The sequence below is a fragment of the Microtus pennsylvanicus genome, chromosome 7 (genome assembly GCF_037038515.1).
Source record: "Microtus pennsylvanicus isolate mMicPen1 chromosome 7, mMicPen1.hap1, whole genome shotgun sequence".
NCBI lineage: Eukaryota > Metazoa > Chordata > Mammalia > Rodentia > Cricetidae > Microtus > Microtus pennsylvanicus.
Window position 1 is genome coordinate 58,893,176 of NC_134585.1, and position 21,444 is coordinate 58,914,619.

General features: G+C 37.6%; 1 protein-coding gene across 7 annotated transcripts in view; it reads right to left on the bottom strand.

The window, feature by feature from the left end:
* Tbc1d5 (TBC1 domain family member 5) overlaps nucleotides 1-21,444 on the bottom strand; it is a 436,877-nt gene that overhangs the window by 166,762 nt on the left and 248,671 nt on the right. For all 7 annotated transcript variants that reach the window (XM_075980962.1, XM_075980961.1, XM_075980968.1 and 4 more), the window contains 5 exons: nucleotides 14,418-14,520; nucleotides 5,481-5,569; nucleotides 4,107-4,157; nucleotides 3,942-4,011; nucleotides 1,456-1,628 (listed from right to left, as the gene is read on the bottom strand). In XM_075980962.1, coding sequence (XP_075837077.1) covers nucleotides 1,456-1,628; nucleotides 3,942-4,011; nucleotides 4,107-4,157; nucleotides 5,481-5,569; nucleotides 14,418-14,520 — 486 coding nt within the window. The remainder of the gene's footprint in view (nucleotides 1-1,455; nucleotides 1,629-3,941; nucleotides 4,012-4,106; nucleotides 4,158-5,480; nucleotides 5,570-14,417; nucleotides 14,521-21,444) is intronic.

Consider the following 21,444-nt stretch of genomic DNA (forward strand, 5'->3'; position numbering starts at 1 on the left):
ATTATCTTAAAGACTCTTTTTCTGGTAGCAATAATTGAAATTAGTAAAAATGGACATTAGTTTTCAATTTATTCGCAAAAAGGAGTTTGAACAAACAAAACCACTTTTTTATACTAAATTTTCCTTGAGGCATGTCTTTGGATATACCAATTCTTTGCATCACGGAAAGAAAAACAGAACTTAACTCCTGACCTTTTAAATTAAAGCTCAGTATTTACAGTGACACACATTTCACTTTTAAATGGCAATTCCTTAATATCAGCCTGTGCTGCCCAATGACCATAACACGAAAGTCTGTTATTTCCAGTAGGAATGATGAAGGTGTTTTGCTGATACCACAGCTAAAGCACCCAAATAAGAATCAGTACCATAAACACAAGAAAGCAGACTTCCCTTCAGCAGAACTCAGAGCTTCCAAAGAAAAAGAGGAAAAGACTCAGTCTCACAAGAAAACATACATAAAACACTCACTGTGTCTTTTTTAAGTCCCTGGTCTATGTACATCTCAATGACGTTCTTATCTTTAAACATCTAAGCTAATTGAGAGTCAGGTTTCAAAAATTTTCTTCCAACTAGACTGAGACTGAAAATGTATGGGATAAAACCGGACTCTCTGAACATGGCGGACAATGAGGGCTGCTGAGAAGCCAAGGACAATGGCACTGGGTTGTGATCCTACTGCATGTACTGGCTTTGTGGGAGCCTAGCCTATTTGGATGCTCACCTTCCTAGACCTGGATGGAGGGGGGCGGGGAGGACCTTGGACTTCCCTCAGGGCAGGGAACCCTGACTACTCTTTGGACTTGGGAAGTGGGGGGAGGGGGAGAGAAAAGGGAGGTGGGGAGGAGGTGGAAATCTTTAATAAAAATCATAGCAAAAATATTTTTTTCTTCCAAGCAATTGCTTAGCAGTAGATGAAGATGAAAAGAACATTTTCTAAAAATGTGATGAACAAATAATTTTGTTATCTACAGATTTACATAGCTAACAGACACTAACCAAAGCACTAGTTTTCTCATTTACCACATTTAATCGTGGGGAAAACACACACACACACACACACACCACCCCTAAGGAATCACTGAGTCCCTATTCTTCTGTTAGCATGTTAGAAAATAACGTGACTACAGATAATTACTACAGCATGTTCACTGAGAAAAACTTTTCAACCAGAAGGAAAATCAAGGCATTCAAAGAACACAGTACAGATGACTTTGAGTCTCGGGTCTGGATTCATGTGTAATCGCATGCAATCCCATGCTTCCTTAGACTGCTTAGCTAAATAACATACTCTACCATGTTCAAAGATGAGACACCATATGTGAAAATAATGAGATGACCTGGCACATGAATGACATGGAACTACAACAGGCCCTATTTTCAGGGATCTGAGCTATTCAGAAACTATCAGAAAATCATAATTAGAAATAGCTAAAGTAAAAATTTAAAACTTACAACCCATATATTTGTGGTGCAATTTCTAGTCTGTTCAAGTGCATGTAGAGCTCAATATCATGCTTCTTCAGTAGGTGATCCTGGATCTGGTTGACTTTAGTAACAATGGCAACTGTTGGCCCTAAATCCTGTGGTCTAGCAAAGGGGATGGGTGTCATCAGAGAGTCTTTTCCCTGAAAAATAGAAGACATATTATTTCAATTTGAAATTAAGAAACATGGTAATTGGTTTTAAATTTATCCATCAAAGGAGCTTAAAGATGCAACACTGCTCTATCATAACCATGGCATAGCAAACATTTATGGGGCAGGTGACAGCTGTGCTTATCCAGCCTCACCCAGAGTGTCTCTTCTAAGTGTCTCCCTTGCATAGTTCCTCTTGTGTCATTAAATTTCCCAGGAGAATTAGGATAGTGATGGAGGAAGGTCATTGGTTAATTAATAAAGAAACTGCTTGGCCTTGGTAGGTTAGAACATAGGTGGGTGGAGTAAACAGAACAGAATGCTCGGAGGAAGAGGAAGTGAGCTCAGACTCGATGGCTCTGCTCTCTGAGGCACACGCGATGAAGCTCTGACCCAGGATGGACATAGGCTAGAATCTTCCCGGTAAGCGCACCTTGGGGTGCTACACATATTAACAGAAATGGGTAATCAAGATGTAAGAATTAGCCAGTAAGAAGCTAGAGCTAATGGGCCAGGCAGTGTTTAAATGAATACAATTTGTGTGTTGTTATTTCGGGGCATAAGCTAGCCAGGCGACCAAGAGCCGGGCGGCAGGAATGCAGCTCACAGCTCCCACAACATGCTAGAAGCAGTGAAGCCTGTCAAGTGGCCCATGGCCAGTTGATCTGGTTAGGCTTGGATGGAAGTATATTTCTTGTAGCAATTAAAACTGAAACACTAAATGAAAACTACACAAAAAGGGAAAGAAAAAATCATTTTAGAAAAAGAAATGTTCTTTCTCTGTCCTTTTGTCAATGTAAGTAGCTGAGAAAAGATGAGTAACTGTGCTTAAAATACAATCTGTGTGAGGCCCTCCCTCAACATCCTTTTGCCACCACTTCAAATTTCTATGGACTCCATGAGCCTGACCCACCGTGACCTTCAGTCCCTCATTTCTATGTATCTGACAATGGCGTTTGTAGCATCCCTCACTAGTGATTCTTGGTTTACTTCTGAGTTTAAATCTAATGCTCAAATAATAGTGTTTATGATTCTTCCAAGATTGCTTTCCATACAGAAAAGTCTCAATTTCATCCCTCTGCTCAAATGCTATTCCTCATTTAAATCCTATATTCAATGAAAATAAGTAAAATAAAGTAAGAATAAAGGACATGGACATTAAATCTGTGATTTTAAAATAATATACTAGCAAAAGAAGGCAATCTGTCTGACACAGATCTTTATCAATGTGCTTCAATAGCAATGCATTACAAAGATCTCAGTAAGAGATTAATAAAAGGTTTATAATAGCCAGGTATATGGTACACGCCTTTATTCCCAATACACAGGCAGATCACTGTGAGTTATTAATTAGACAGGGGTACATACTAAATCTCTCTCTATCTGAAAGAGAAAAAACAGACTTAAAGTTTATAATAATTTTATAATTAGGTGGCAATACTGCATGACTAATATGCATATATAAAGGAAAGGTTCCTATTTGGTTTCTAGCCATAAAAAAAGGGCATTGAGCTTATAATTCACGGTCATAGAGAAGCTATATAAGAAGGTGAATCCAAAGACAAACATATAGGCATCCTCCTGAATATTAACCTTCATCAGGCGATGAAAGGAGACAGAGACAGAGCACTGGTCAGAAATCTCAAGGTCCAAATCAGTAGCAGAAGGAGAGGGAGCACTAGCAAGAAACTCAGGACCGCGAGGGGTGCACCCACACACTGAGACAATGGGGATGTTCTATCGGGAACTCACCAAGGCCAGCTGGCCTGGATCTGAAAAAGCCTGGGATAAAACCGGACTAGCTTAACATAGCGGACAATGAGGACTATTGAGAACTCAAGAACAATGGCAGTGGGTTTTTGATCCTACTGCACGTACTGGCTTTGGGGGAGCCTAGGCAGTTTGGATGCTCACCTTACTAGACCTGGATGGAGGTGGGCGGTCCTTGGGCTTCCCACAGGTCAGGGAACCCTGATTGCTCTTCGAGCTGATGAGGGAGGGGGACTTGATGGGGGGGGAGGGGGAGGGAAATGGGAGGTGGTGGCGGGGAGGAGGCAGAAATCCTTAATAAATAAATTTTTTAAAAAAAGGAAAGGTTCCACTTATTTATATGAATCTTCATGTTGTGTTTATTTATATACCAATATTATTAGAATATGTAATAGCTAGAATTGCTGCCCTAAGTATGTTTATAATTTATTACAAAAATGATTAGCTATATTACAGTAAAATAACTAACTATTCTAGTGTTTTTATTTATTTTTACAAAAATGTACTGAAGAGATCTGTACTATTAAGAGTTACCTTTTGACCATCATGCTCAAAAGTAGAAAACCAAGGTTCAGCAGTTTCCATAAGCTGTGAGAACATTGTGCTAAAAATTAGAAAAAAAAATTATATATTTACTCTTCACTAAAGTTCTGATAGTATTTTTTTTAAAAAAGAAAACGCAATAGCTGTAATACTTACTAGGCATCATGCTCCAGAAACTCAGGGTTCAATAGAGTTTTCATTTCCTCACTTATAAAAGAAAACAATTCAAGCCATCAACGTGAGCAAATTTTAATAACTCTAGTAGATATAGCCTCTGCTTTAGACTGCATTCATAAGTCAATTTACATATAGTGTACAGCTAAAAAATTAGTCTTTCAAAGGTCAACTCTAGTAACAAATAAAATTCTGATTTTTATAAAGATTAAAAGGAAGTTATTTGATTGTCTATGTCCCAATAAAGTAACCATCTAATAATTCCAGATAATGTATGGAAAGAGTGACACTATATTCCTTCCAGGTATTCCAAATAACATATGGAAAAAGTGATACTATAGTCCTTGATTAAGTTTGATCTATAATAATTTTTTACTCTACAATATATTACTTTTCTTTCAAAACAAACAAAAAACTATAGTGACTGATTGAACATGCAATACCAAAAGTGCTTTATTGCTTTCTTTTTTATTTCATCTTAACATCAATTAGTCAACAACAACACCTTTAGCAAATCTACTCAATGCTGTTCTATTTTATAATGAACTATTTTCAGCCTTAGATTGTAGAGTAATTCAAGGCATTTAAAAGCTAAGTTACTTGTGTCAAGATTTGATGAAATCAATAAAATTAGAAAACTGGACATTATGCAACCACTAATTCATATACTGTAGAAAAGAGTTAATATAATTTGGGCCTGTTTCCAGCAAAACAGTCAGCTTATATCTGATTAGGAAGGATCATATAAACACGTGTCAAGGTATCACCAGGTATATTTTTGCTGGCATGCAAGTCACTTAGCTAGGAAGACTCCTGACAATGCCTGACAATCCTATAGCTCACCCATCATAAAATGCTTCTTGTTGGCCTCATTGGTATTCTAAGATGGAGAGCTAAATTTTAACAGTTACCAAAGCTAAGGCCAATTACAAAAGTCATTTACAAGAAAGAATGAGTATTTCTCAAAAATATGAAAAGTCACTCTATTTCACAGACCAGTGTCCTTGGTAGCACTGTTCCTTTATGTACTAAGCTGAGTCAGAGCTGGTAGGGACAAAGTATCACACACAGTTTTCATTCAATTAATAGTAAAAACTTAGAGCACAGCAAATCTGAATATTATCCATGATTATCATTTTTAAAATTATATCAAACATTTCCTTTTTGGTCCTTTACATTTTTGTTTTCATTTGACAAGTCCTACTATTTCAGACACACTTACAATTCAAATTTGCCATGTATCTAAATCAGCATTAGAATTTAGCACAGATCAATCTCACGAAATACAATCAATTGTTTACAGAATACAAAACTAAAGTAACTACAGTTTGAAAATATTTGCATGCAACAACTTGCCTGGGCTGTGCAGACTCACTAGCGTGTAGAAAAGCTTGGTGGTCACAGTGAAGAACAAAGATGATAGGTGCTAGCAGCTCATGCATACCCTGAAACACAGGGTCAGAAGAAATGAATTGGAAGATAATAACAGATATCACTAATATAATAGACAGTATCAGCTAAGTCAAATGCTTCTATTCTTTTGCTCCAGGGCTTGATCTTGGTTCTGAACTCAAGGGTTTATGTGTGTCAAGCAACATTTGCAATGTGTAAGTACTTATTCAAACAATCACCACCACAAGGATGTCCACTGTTACATAGAAAAGCATAAAAGTCGAATGCTACAAAATGAGTTCTATCTACTTTTAGATTTTGATTGTAATTCTAGCAGAGAATGTATTCTTTAAAATACAGAGAGCAGTTATCTCTTAAATGACACGACAAACAATAAATTGGCATGGCAGACAACCTTGCACCTGTCAGTTGCTTCAAGATCTGTACTCATAAATATGAATTTCACTTATGCAAATTATAATCATGAGCTACAGTGTAAAGATCTGCACTGAGGGCAATGAAGAACTGTAGACCTAAGAAATTACACCCAATGTTTTCATTATATAATGGCTCCAAATTAGGATGCCTGTAGATTTAGGAAGAGCTGAAGTCAGCTGGCTAGGAATGTTAGATAATAAGAGAAACAATCTCTAGCAAGCATGACAGAAAATGAAGTTTTCAATATAATTTTAAACATGTTTAATCAGAAATCTCACATTTTTCCGTGTACTTCAACAACAAACTTAAAATATTTTCTCTTATACTGGCATTCAACAGTGGATCACACAAATGGGCACAAACCAAAAAAATGTTAGTTGCTACTTTTGTTTAAAAGTTAGTCTTGTCCGTCATTTACCTATTTGGAGGGAAAATAAGATGTTTGTTAGATTAGGTATTAGCCTTATTAATACATATTTTGACCTTTTAATCATAAAATGCCATACTTTAGCATACAAAATAGATTATATTCTTTCTAGTCACAAAAGTAAGCAAATGCTCACTTCCCTTTTGCTTGACAGATAAGAATGCTCTTTTACTTTATAAATGGTGAGAAAACATAAACTTTACAGGAAGAAAAAGAAACATGAGAGTAGAGAGGGCATTTTGCTGGTAGAAAAGGTAGAGGCTTCCTGTGCTGTGAGGACAGACCCTGCTTGTCTCAGAAAATCTGTCATTATCCCACAGTTCCTGCCTTCACTTTAGCAGACTGCACTCATCACTTGTCAATAGTGTTGAGTACAAATGATTTAATAGCATAGTTCAAGTCACTGATTCTTTACTGGTGATGCAAAAAAAAGCTATCATATATGCCTAAAATATTTTATCTAACTTTTAGCACGGGAAACACTGAAAAATTAGGTGTACTGTGGTTTAAAAAAGATGGGATGAATGGAAAAGATTTAAATACAACTTACACTCATTTAGAAAGTTCTCAAAAATTTTTATTACAAAGCATCACCATCTACTTAACAATGTAATGTAGGCAATTTCAGAGAGGCAAAATACAATGACAATGAAGTGAGGCAGACAGACTGGCCTGATGCCAAATAAACACTAAAATTAAAAACTATCATAGATACCTGTATGGTATCAGTTTTGCCAATTTCTAATACCTGGTTCAAAACAAATCTTTAGAGTAGAACTTCTGGGTAATGATGCCTGTTAAAGCCCTTGATACACATCGTCCAGAGAGAATCCCCTACTGCAGAATATAGAAATAAACATTTCACATCTTCATATTTATAATTTTTAAAAATCTCAACTCTCACAATCCTGGGAAGACTGAACTCAAAATCTCTGCTGGTCATTTTTAATGAGTAAGCTATTGTGTCTTAGTAAAGAGTGTGGGTTGTCCTATCATGAATAAACATGTATGGTGTATGTATTTATTTTTCTGTGTGTTGGTTACATAACTATTTAATCATGCACGTATGTTCATATGTGGAGGCTTAAGGTTCACATCAGTGATCTAACATAACTGGTCTTCCATCTTATTCACTGAGGTCAGATCTTTCAATTAAATACAGGGCTTGAAGCTATGGCTAGTCATGTTAGCCAGGTTATAGTGGAGATTCCGAGTAACTCTGTATTCCAAGGCTAGAACTGCAGACAGACCACATCCACTTGTCACTGACATGGTTCCAGAGATTGGAATTTAGGATTTCTTGAGCAGCAAACACTGTAAAGACTGAGCCATCCCGACAGTGCCTGACCTCATGAAGTGTGTAACACCTTTTTACCAAAGACTTAAAGCCTATTCAATTTTTTATTAAACTATTCACCACGTTTAGCATTTTTCTTTCAATTTTGATATAGCACACCACACTGAAATTAATTTCCTTATAATAAACCATCTTTCGAGTATTTTTTTTCATGCCCAACAAGAGCTCTCTGAGGTAAAGATTAAGTGAGGTGAGGGCTTCCTTTAATTCAGTCAGTTCTTTACTCATTTGAAAGTAGGGTCATTTTTAATTCAGAAAGAGAATATAATTTATTTCTAAATAATTAAACTATTTTATTTAATAAATACTCCATTTTCTATTATATCATAAGGGATATATACCTAACTTTTCCCAAGAGTTCTGAAATGTCATCTTTATTATAAATTGAATGTTTACCCCATATTTTTCACTTTTATGCTACTTGACATAAACCTAGACATCTGGAAAAAAGAACCCTTAAGTGTGAAAATGCCTCAAAAAAATTGGCCTATACGAAATCCATATGACATCTTCTTGATTAATGATTAATGTAGAAGGGCCCCAATCAATGTTGGGTGGTGTCATACCTGAGCTGGTAGTCCTGGATGTAAAGCGGGCTGAGTAAGCCACGAGGAGAAAGCCAGTAGGCACCACTAACCCAAGGTCTATGCATTAGTTCCTTTCTTCAGGTTCTCGACTTGGATTCTGGCCTTGACTTCCCTGAATAAGGAACTACAAGCTAGAAGATGAATAAAGCTTTCTACCCAAGTTGCTTTTAGCCATGTGTTTTATCAAAGCAATAGAAACACAACAAAGATAATTAGTGTTCCATTAGATTAATATTATTAAACAAGACTTGAATATTATAGACTTGGTCTACACAAGTTTTAGTCTATATAAGAATAATGCTAACCATGGAAGTGAATGATTTTTACAATAAAAACTTTACAATCCTGAATGATGACATGGAGAAAGACAAGAGAAGATGGAAAGACTTCCATGCACAAGGGCTGGCAGAACTAGTACTGTGGAAATGACTGTCCCGCCACACACACACACACACACACAAACACACACAAATCAGATTCAGTGTAATCCTAATCAAAATGCTCATGACATTCTTCACATAGGCAGAAAAAAATCCTGAAATCCATATGGAAGCACAAAACACCTTGATAGCCAAAACAATACTGAGTAAACAATAAACACACATGCATGTATGCATACATGTGTCCCAGCACCAACACAAATAGAAAAAAAAAGACAAAACAATGCTGAAGGATTCACCACACCCATTTCAAGACGTACTAAGGAGTTACCCTAATTAAAAACAGCATAGCACTGATACAAAGACAAATATGTGGATTAGTGAAATACAGAAAAGATTCAAATATGAGCGCACACAATTATAACCATCTTACATTAGAGAGAGATGCCAAAAATATACAGTAAAGAAACATTTTCAATAATTGGTACTAGTAGAAATGAATGTCCACACATATTAGTAGACTAATATCTATCATCTTGCAAAAACAACAAAATAATAATTAACTCTGAATGTTTTCCAGAGCACAACAGTAACCTGAAATGTGTCAATTTCTAGAAGAAAGACAAAGGAAGTATGTGGCAAAGCACAGATGGAGAAAAGGACTCTACATAGAACTCCATTCTAACAAAAACTAAGTCCAACAAGTGACAAAGGGGATGTCATAAAACTAAATGCTTTGGTACAACAAAGAAAACAATCCATTAAGCTAAGAGAAAGGCCACAGAGTGAGAATATTTGTGAGCTTTGTATCTAACAGAAGACAAGTATATACAATATATAAAGGGCTCAATAAAAAGTCAACAACAAAACAAAATTGGCCTATGGATCTGAACAGAGATAACAAAAAAAATTTCCATGAAGCATCTTTAAAGGTGTTTGTCATTCTTAGCATTAGGCAAATACAAATTAAAATTACTTTGGGATTTCATCTTCCTCTAGTCAAAGTGGCTAAGAGCAAGAGAACAACTGTTGGTGGCATCTATGACTGGGGCAGCCGTCTGGAGTCACCACAGACAAGACTTACGAGTGACACAGCTGTCCACTCCTTGGCCGTGTTCATCACTGTCCTGTTTACAGGAGCCAGGAAATGGAAACCACCTGATGTCCTTCACCTGATTACTGGATAATGAACACATGGCACATATTTACAATAGAAGTCTATTCAGCTGTAAAGAAAAATGGAATGATGAAATCTGTAGGCCAGTGAATGGATCAGGAAAACATATACTGAGGGATGTAAGCTAGACTCACAAAGAGAATGTGTTAAGTATACAGCCAGAAATGACTATACAAGCCAGGGAAGTAGACATGGTTCAAGGGGAGTGGACAGGAAGAAAATGACCTTCAGAGAGGGAGAATGGAGGACTTAGGTATTATGAAGAGGGAAATAAGGAAAACAGGTAACAGACTTTAACTGGGTAAAGAAGGTAGGGTAATAGATAAGTTACTCTCTGGATTTTTGAAAAAAAAACATAGAGAAGCAAGATATTTAATAAGCTTACATAAAATATATAATTGTGTGTGCATGTGTATGGGTGATAATACTTTCCCCAAGGGTCAGAGACTATCAAACAGAAAACTCTAGGGGCAGGTATGCAAATTTTCGCTTCAAGTTGTCAGGGGAGTGAAAGAGACTGCCCAAAGAGCACATACTATTGCCATTGTTTTTAGTTGACCGCAGAACTTGAAGGTAAGTCCTTATTGCTTAAAACATTACACACCACTGGACACAGGACTTGGAGAACTTAAGGTGTAAGTGACCTGAAAACCTCTCTGAAAGATAAATTGTCATAGTATGAGTAAGTACAAGCTGGAAAGAGGAAAAAAAAAACAATCAATAGTTCTACCCAGATTTGAAGCTACAACAATGACCACATTGGCAAGATACCCCCAAAAGTTTGCTCAATAGTGCCAATTGTATCTAGGGTATGAACAATGCTCATTTAATTGAACTTAAGCCCCCCTCCATAGGAGGGAATTCCTGCTTTGCACTGTAAGACAGTCAGCTATGGCTGGAGGGGTCACAGACCCTAGGTCTGCCTTTTCCTAAACCAATGTAATTTCTGTTGAATTCAAATATGTATTCTTATAACCAAAGGTAGGTACACTTCTGATCCATCATCAAAGAAGCTTCATTTTGCATTTTTGAGACTAGTTCAGAGAATCAATCACACCTGGAAAAAACTCAAGTGACTAACTGCCCAGCGATGTACAAATCCATCTGGTACGTCTACAGTGCAACCACCAACATCCAGGCAGTAATTTAATTAATACATTTTCTGTGTGTTTACTTTGAGGGTTAAGCAGGCCAGGCGGCGGGACATGGCCCATGCCTACTACAGGTGTAAGCTAGCCGGACTGGACGGAACAAAAGGACCTGCTCTCCCTACTACAATACGCAAAGACATGGGACTAAGTATGTGCATGATTCTATATCCAAGTTCTGCAGCTGTGGCCTCAACAACCAGTGGGTTGAAAACAGTAGCAAAACAGGGGCCTGAGGATATGGGTCAGTCAATAAAGTTTTCACTGCATAAACATGAGGACCTGAGTGTGAACTTTAATGCCTATGTAAAAACCTAGGTGTGGTGGCCTGCATATATAAGACCAGCCCAAGGAACACAGAGACAGGAGAATACCACAGGTGTGCCAGGTGTTAGTTCAGTCAATGAGTTCCAATTCAGTAAATACTTGTCTCTTGAAAAGTGTATTAGAAAGCAACTGAGGTATACAGCTTCTGACCTACACACACATATACAAGTACACATCGGACATATACACACACTGCACAAAATAATTAAAAGGAATTGCATCTACACACACACACACACACACACACACACAAAAGTATAAAACAATTTGAAGAAACTGCATCCATACTAAATTTAGTATCCTTCTTTTCAGTTTGGAGCATGTCCTGGAACTAGCTCTTGCAGACCACTCTGGCCTCACGCTCACAGAGATCCACCTGCCTCAGCCTCCTGAGTGCTGGGATTAAAGGTGTGTACTTGGTGATTTACACTATATCCTTTTAGAGGCCCATGTATGTATGTATGTGTGTGTATATATGTATATGAGTGAGCTACAAGCTAACATATTTATATATTGAAAAGGTGAGAAACAATATTAAATATAATTATTACTTAATCATATCTCAAATCAATAAATAAAGGTATATTTTACTGAATAAAATGTAGAATCCTCTAAACAATATAAAGATAGTATTTTTTAAATAAAATCATATTATTTTGTGTGTATAAGTATTTTGGCTGCGTGTATGTCTTTGCATCAAGTGTGTGACTGGTGCCCATAGAGGCATGAAAAGAGCTGGAGTTATGAAAGGTTATGAGTTGCTATATAACTGTGGGAACTGAACCCAGGTCCTCTGAAAGAGCAGTCAGAGTTCTTAGCTGCTGAGCCATCGCTCCAGCCCCTAACAGAATCTTTTAGAAGTTTAATTTTTAGTTCTAAAAAATCTACAGCATTTCTGAAATATCAGGGAGAAATTATTAGTTTTTGTTTGTTTTGTTTTTATATTTACTCTAAGCTGGGTGGTGGTGGCACACACCTTTAATCTCAATATTAGGAGGCAGAGCCAGGTGGATCTCTGTGAGTTTAAGGGCAGCCTGGTCTAGTGAATTCCAGAACAGCCAGGGCTGTTACAGCGAGAAACTGTCTTGGGAAAAAAAAATTTAAATTTTATGGGTATGAGTTGAGTGCTCATTCATCCCTACATGTTTGCCTGATCACCATGTGCACTGCCCACAAACGTCAAATAAAGGGCGCCAGATCTTATGGAACTGTAGTTATATACAGTTGTTAGCATCCAGGGGATGCTAGGAACTGACCCATATCTCTTGCAAGAGCAACAAATGACAGAGGGTTCAACACACAAGGGCATGGCTTCAACAGGAAAAAAATAAAAACAAAAATCAGATATAAACAAAAGCAGATGAAAATGGAAAGTATATATACAACTTTAAAAGAGAAATATCCCTCAGGTATAATCATTATTTGACTTGAAAAAACACAGTAAACAATGTATTCTTCTTAATATGTGTACTCTGATGTCCCCACCCCCCACATCTCTGCTTAGTTAAAGCTGTTATCCTGCATGCTCTGTAGTAGTCTCGTACTCAAAACCCATGCCTGTGAACATAAAGGTAACAAAGTTTTCTTCAACAGCCTGTAGGCTCACAAAATTGAACCTGTTCTTTTATCTGCCTGTGCTCATTTAGCCCACCAAGCAGTCTTTATTAAAGCTGCAACATCAGGCAGTCAAAGTTCATTAATACCATTTATATAATCTCTGCAATTTCAATTAACTCAGCAAGACATTCTACTACATGATAACAGTCTCATTAATTCAATAAAATCCCATAACTATTAACAATATGGTCGATGTTAAACGGGGTGTCACCTAGTACAAAATAATAGCTTTAACAGCTTGTGATGAAACTGAAGGCTTTTACCCCTTAAATTTAATACGGTTAAATATTCAATCCTTCTACAGCAAGGTATTATTTCTCTAAGAAAAAATCTATAGGAATTTAACATGTAGAAGGGGGTAATCAAGTCTTTTAAAGTGAAAGCCAGGTATAAGATGTCAATACTTTTACATTTAGTAATTAATAGGCTTGTTTCAACTTATCTAGAAATATAATCTTCCACACTCCTACGTAGTCTTTAATATAAATACACTGGTCTACACACAACAATGATGGAGTACGATGTCACGTTATCTTCTCTGTATAGAACTTGTTTCCATTATGGAAGACTTCCCTGATTTAGTTTACCTTTTTAAAAAAGAACTGAAGAAAGACACTAGAGGATAGAAAGACCCACCTGCCCCATGCTCATGAATTGGTGTAATTTATATTGTTAAAATGACCATCCTAACCAAAGTAAGTTATAGATTCAATGTAATCTTAATCAAAATACCCACAAAAATCATAAAATTTGCATAGAAGCATAAAAAACCCTGATAACCAAAGCAATCCTGAGCAAAAACAATAGAAAAATTACTATGATGGATGTCACGCCATCCAGTGGCAGTAGAGTATTTACTGTTACAGTAAACGAAGGCAGTGTGATTGAGCACAAAAACAGACTGGGAGAGCAAGGGACAAAACAGAAGACTCAAACATTAGTGCTGTATTCCGGAGCCTCTCCATCCCCATGCTCATCTCGAAGCCCTAAATGTAAAGGCACTATGGCATATTTTAATAAGATACATATCCCAGACTATTACTGAGATCATACATTAATTTAGAAAGAAGAAACATTTATATTTAAAATTTCCCACTGAAAAACATGCTATTATTTTTCTATTTATTTAGCTATTGCTTTAGTACTTCAAAGTCATTTACAGTTTTCTTTATACAGTTTTTATAACTTTATTCCCAAATATATCTGCAGACATTTGAATGAGATGCATCCCTTCAATTTAAATCCTAAACGGCTACTGCTGGGCTGTAACTGACATGAACACATGCGATGGAGCTGGAGGAGGAAAGGCCTAGCAGTTCTGGCATCAACTGTTCGCACTCAACAACAAAAGGCATGTACACAGTAGTAGCAAATATAGTTCTTCATACAGCTGTATGGATATTCTGAGTCAATAGGTTGTCACCTGTAAGATATTTTCCTTACCTGTTTATAAAGCAACTGCTCGTTTTCTCTAGCATAACAAAACAGAACATCTGTAAGAATTTTTCTCACATTTTCTTGTTGGAAAAACTGCATTTCAGGAAATCTGAAAAAAAGAAAACAATGAACACAAATTGAACCTAACCAGCAGTTTCAGGAATATCCAAGGTCTGCAGAACGTTTCACCTCAACTCTGATCAGCTATGACAGAATTAAAGAGGCGATAAAGAAAAAGAAAAACCATTAAATTCCACAGGCACATGATATCCTTCAACAGCTAAACATTTCATTTTTTTCATATAAATGATTTTTTTCATATACTTAAAGTAAATGTAGGAATTATAGTAATTTTAGAAATGAATGACACACAATCAACCTTTTGGGGGGTGAGAAGTTGTTTTGTTTTTAGCTTATTTTGGGGGTATTGTCTGTTTCTTTCAAAGAAACAGTCTGGTCTCACTAAACAACCCAGTCTAGTGTATAAATGGCAATCCTCCTGCTTCAGTTTCCTGGATACTATAATTATATAGGTATGTGATCACATATAATCACCCCATATGGTTTTTTGAAAATATGCCAAATCATTGTAACTATTTTTCTTGGTATCAGGATTCCAACTGTACACTGCAGTACCATCAGTTTCATCTGATTAGATTATAGAGTTAAATGGAACACAAGTTAGTAAGTCTTGATGAAATGTCTTTGATTGACTGTGAACTATAAAATGGTAGATAACCTGCTTGAAAAGGGCTGAATAAGTTATCTGGGATGTGACAACGTACAACTGAAAGAAACCAATGAGCAAACACAGCAACACACTTACAATGGAAGGACTGGAAGCATGTCATCTCTAAGAGTCAACTGGGTTCAGTCAACAATTTGTGCAGAAGAACATGGAATATTAGCATGAAAGGCAACTAGATCAGACAGAAGGTTAAGAAGGCAAACAAGGTCAGTGTACCAAACAGATAACTGGAAACAGAAGAGAAAGGTAAGTTACATGAAATAAAAGTATGGCTTTGGTATAGAAAAAAAGGTGGGCCAGTTTTGGAAAAAAAGGTCTAACTGAGTAACACAATTCAGGGAGTCCACATTTTTTTTATTAGGGGAGTGATAAAGACTACAGGCAGAAATAAGTCCGTCAGTAAGCTATTATGGGAAGAAATAGAAAGCTCACAAATCCAAGGAGAAAAGTCTGCATTTAAATTCATGATGCCACATTTCTAGCTGAAACAAGGATGGCTTAGAGCTGTTGCTATGGAGCAGGAGAGGTAGTACTCAGTTTCTCAGTAAGAGAACAGCATGGGAAATGCCTGAGAAATAGTGGGCTTTAAGGACAAAAACTATTATTAATCCGGGAGTAAAGGTATTTTAGTTGAGAAAATGGATCTAGCAGGCTTTGGAAACACAAAACTAAGAAAAAGTTAATAGAATGGGAGGAAAACTACTTAGACCATGGAAGCATATAAAGAACATGGAGGAAAGGGGCATTACTACTAATTCTAGATCTTGTTAGCATAGGGTATTACTACCACTAGAGCATGGAGGAAGAGGGCATTACTATTACCTAAAACATGGAGGCAGAAGGCATTACTACTCCCTAGAATATGGAGGAATAGAGTATTACTACTCCCTAGAACATGGAGGAATAGAGTATTACTACTCCCTAGAACATGGAGGAATAGAGTATTACTACTCCCTAGAATATGGAGGAATAGAGTATTACTACTCCCTAGAACATGGAGGAATAGAGTATTACTACTCCCTAGAACATGGAGGAATAGAGTATTACTACTCCCTAGAATATGGAGGAATAGAGTATTACTACTCCCTAGAACATGGAGGAATAGAGTATTACTACTCCCTAGAACATGGAGGAATAGAGTATTACTACTCCCTAGAACATGGAGGAATAGAGTATTACTACTCCCTAGAACATGGAGGAATAGAGTATTACTACTCCCTAGAACATGGAGGAATAGAGTATTACTACTCCCTAGAACATGGAGGCAGAGGGCATTATTGAAAATGGCAAGTACTCTCCAACGGAGTCATTTAGAGACTAGTAACATCTAAGTACTCCATATTACTAAAGCTTACTGCTTTTTTTCTCGAGACCTTGGCTGTTCTGTGCTTCAGACCTATCCAGTGCTGTCTAACTATGAGTGTCAGCAGTTCCTATAGTTCACGCTATACTTGTAGTGGAGCTATATTAGGCAGCAACGAGGAGCAATTTTTTTAGATTCTATTTCTTATAAAATTAAGTCAATTTCTTCTGAGTTTGTATGACTCTTTTAAAATTTTCCTTTGATGAGCATGTATGTTAGACTCAGATTTTCACACATCCTTAGCAGCAACAGAACCTCTTTGGGGGTTGGGAAACAACGTAAGGATCTGAGCGGGGTGAACGCACAACTGTGCATGAGCCTCCAGACACCCTGACTCCCCATCTGACCTGCACAACTGTGCATGAGCCTGCTGTGACAACCTCCAGACACCCTGACTGTGCATGAGCCTGCTGTGACAACCTCCAGACACCCTGAGTCCCCATCTGACCTGCACAACTGTGCATGAGCCTGCTGTGACAACCTCCAGACACCCTGACTCCCCATCTGACCTGCACAACTGTGCATGAGCCTGCTGTGACAACCTCCAGACACCCTGACTCCCCTTCTGACCTGCACAACTGTGCATGAGCCTGCTGTGACAACCTCCAGACACCCTGACTCCCCATCTGACCTGCACAACTGTGCATGAGCCTGCTGTGACAACCTCCAGACACCCTGACTCCCCATCTGACCTGCACAACTGTGCATGAGCCTGCTGTGACAACCTCCAGATACCCTGACTCCCCATTTGACCTGCAGGCAGTAATCAGGATAATGGATAAATATGCAATTAATGAAGTAAACTGCTATTCTTAGAGAAATAGTTATTAAGGGAAGAATAGAGCATTTTAGTGAGGAAATTTCTGTGTCTGTCCCTCATAATGCTACTTAAGCTTATTTCTGTTGTTAAAGTAGATGCAGGAAAAAAATTTGGATCAGCTGGGTCAATAATTTTGTGTGATGCTTTTTTGTCTATTATTTTCTATTATTTAGAAATGTTTTATGAGCACTGACAAAAATAAGTACGGTGTGGGTGTTGTAATACAATGATCATGGAAAAACAATGAAAACTGATATACTAACTTTGCCTCGTATGTTTATGAATTATGTATATAGCGACTATTTGCCATCTAAATATGAAAAATTAAATTACATTGTATACAATTCATGGTTTTATTTAAAGTCGTACTAATCACTTGGGAGGTTAAAAGTAAGAGACCTATATGAAGTAAAATTCAGATAGATAATTTAAATTGTTCATTATTGGTAAAAATCAACCAAAAATGGATTAAGCACCAGCATGTTATATGAGCACATCTACATGTATACTCTCCAATTTTCAAGGGCCAATTCACGAAATTTCATGTTGCCCTATATGTCTTATATTTTTTTTTGAGAAGTATGATTTGATCTTCAAAATCTTTTGAAACCACAGCATTAAGTAACTGAGGAAGAAATACACAGGAGATTTCTGAAAAAGAAACACAAGGATGTGCTTTCTCATAAGTTAGAAAAAGAACTGATAATCACTTAAGTGTTAAATTGGAAAAATCTAGAGATAATCCAGTCCAATTCAGATCAATTAGGAATAAAGTGGAGCCGAAAGAAATTCGTAATGGCCAGTGTGAGTGGCCAGACAGCAGAGCTCAGCACTAGGTCATTTCATCCCTATGGTTAAAAGTAAGCCTGAGAGCCAGGCTGTGGTGGGACAGAGGCAGGTGAATCTGTGTGAGTTCAAGGCCAGCCTGGTTTACAAAGATGGTTCTAGGGCAGCCTGAGTGGTTACAGAGAAATCCTGTCTCAAACCGTACAACCCAAAGCTACCGATTGAGTCCCCCCCCCAAAAAAAAAACCTAAGTAGGACAATAGGAGGAAAGAAAATTCACAATATAAATAGAAGTGAAGCCAAATTTAATTATTATATTACTGAAAAATCAAAGTCCAAGAAAAGTTACTTTTTTTTTTTGAAAAGTTACTTTTATATTTGGCCAGAAAAATGAAAATAGGATTGAAGACAATTTTGTAATGCTATTCAAAGAAATGTATAGGATCAATGCAAGCATCATATTAAACCCTATGTCATTTATGGTAGGTACAAAAAATAATATTTACAAGCCAAGGAAGGTAGAAGCCAGCCAAGGCCCACACAGCACCCCACAACCCTAGAGAACAGGTGCCACTTTGAGGAGCAGGTATGTGGAGGAGAAATGGGAGACAAGTAGAGTGGGGTGAGCACTGTGGAGAGAAGCAGAGCTGAAGGCGCAAAGGAAGTGACAACAGGCTAATATGAGTGGCCTATATTGACACCTGGGACCAAGTTTTGTCCAGGCCTGAGCTGTGGCTGGAGGCCATGTCTGGGGTCTGTGGCCCTACCCAGCTGGGATCTGTGATGATGTTTGTGGCCTGTGTTATTATGGGAGGCAATGGGAGTGCTGGTCCCTATAGCCTGGACACAGGAGAACATTCCTGGTTCTCTCAGTGGAAGAGCTGGCCCCACCCACACCACACCCTACCCCTGCCAGCTGCAGCAGTGGGAGAGCTCACCTTGAACCTGGGAGAGACAGCCCTGATCCTGGCCTGAGGGTAGGATTCCTGGTGAAGGGTCTGACAAATTCAGCTTCCACTTAGGCCAACATCCAGGGATTTGAGTTGGCCCACCCCAATGTCTTCCCGATCTGTGACTTGTTATAGTTTGTGAAAGGACTGGTCCTGTGGAACCATAGCTGCAGGATCTCCAAGACTCGGGGCAATGGCAGGGTATCTGAGAGGAGTTTCAGTAAGTCCAGTATTGATGATGTATCAGAAGCCAGAGAGGCTTTGAACCAGACCAACAATTCACTGCAATGAACATTTACAAGTAAAGTTGTTTGGGCAACAATTAAAGTAGTATGGCATTAAAGACATGCGCCACCACCGCCTGGCAGGCGGATCTCTGTGAGTTCGAGGCCAGCCTGGTCTACAAGAGCTAGTTCCAGGACAGGAACCAAAAAAAAAAAAAATAGTATGGTATTGGTATAAAAACAGACACAACAACCAACAGAAGGAAGCACTGTCTTTTGATTTTTGACAATGAGAAAAAGAATATACAAAGGGAAAAGAAACAGTCTTTTGGCGGGTGGTAGTGTTTCACACCTTTAACCCCAGCATTCTGGAGGCAGAAGCAGGTGGATCTCTGTGAGTCTGAGGCCAGTCTGGTCTTCAGAGTGAGTTCCAGGACAGCTAGGGCTACACAGAGACCTGTCTCCAAACACCCCCTCCTCAAAATAAAAGAAAGAAGGAAAGGATGAAATAAAGGAAAAAAGGAAGGAAGGAAGGAAGGAAGGAAGGAAGGAAGGAAGGAAGGAAGGAAGAAAGGAAGATAAAGAGAGAGGACATTAGATATCTATAGGGAAAAGACTAAAACTGGGACCTTATATAAAAACAAAACAAGACCTTGTAAATTTTTGTTAAATGATTAAATTTTAACATAAAACCTGAAACTTACATTACTAGGAGAAAATTTGAAGAAAGCTTACACTGGCCTGGGCAATGACTGTTTTTAGATTTGACTCCTAAAGATAAATGGCTGAGGAGATATTTCTCTAAAGAAGACACACAGTGGCTAACAGACAAATGAAGGACTCTAGACTTCCTAGAAAGTAGTGACCTGTAAATCAATGAGATATCACATCACACCTGACAGAATGCATATTCTCAAAAAGACAAAAGAATGAAGTATTAGTGATAACATGCAAAGAATGGAATCCCTGACTATTGTTGGCAAGGATGTAAATTAATACTACCACCATAGAAAATGGTATGAAGGATCCTCAAAAATAGTATTTACTTCTTCACATGGGCTGTAAGATCTGACATATCAAAGAAATGTCTGTATTCCTAGTTCCAATATAGAACATAAAACATATGCTAAGTTATCACCTCAAGCTAAATATACATCAATGGATGAAAGGTTGAGAAGAAATGTACTATGAATATACAATGGAAGAACTTTCAGCATTAAACATGAAGTTTTAGTGGCTGCATATAAATGGAAGGAAAATAAGCTATAAACAGAAAGGCAGAATCTCCATGTTCTACTTTTCTGTGCAATCTAAAACAATGGAACTTGAAGGTTATGGGATGGGGATGAAGTTCATTAGTACAAGTGTGTAGTACTTCGCTTTCAAAAAATACAATTAAAAATACTGTGTGTGTGTGTGTGTGTGTGTGTGTGTGTGTGTGCGCGCGCGCACGCAGTTATGTGCAAATAAGAGCCACAGAGAACAAAGGCATAGGGTCCTCTAGAGCTGGAGTTACAGGTGGTTGTGAGGAACCTGATGTGGGTGCTGGGAATTGAACTGATGTTCTCTAAAAGAGCAGCTAGTGGTCTTAGTGCTAAGCCACCTCTCCAGCTCCCCAGTACTCAACTTCTTAAACTGCTTATAATCACAAATGAATGTGGCCAAAGTAAAAGGCTTCTGAACGTGTGATTACAAAAAGTTAATTCAAAATAAAAACCATAATGAATTCAAAGTGTTTCTAGAAATTGCATCAGAAGACTTCACTATAGACAAATATCTAGATTATCTTAATAATTTTCATAGAACAAAGATACAAAAAATACTTTCTAAGCAAGAAAAGGGTTAAGAAATGAGTGAAACAAAGAAGGGCTTTGGCCCCAAATTATAGTACATAATTAGGTAATTAAAAGGATTAAAACAGACAATGCATTGGGCCTAGATGAATTAGTGAAGATGTAAGTATTCAATAAGGTGCCCCAGGAGAAAAAAATAAAGGCCCTGGCAGGGTTTATAGTCATGAAACAGGACAAAGAAGCACAGAAGGATTTGTTGGAAAAATAACTAATGTTGTACCCATATTTCAAAAACCAGAAAACTAAAATAAACACTCATCCAAACCTGAAAATGAGTTGATAAAAACTC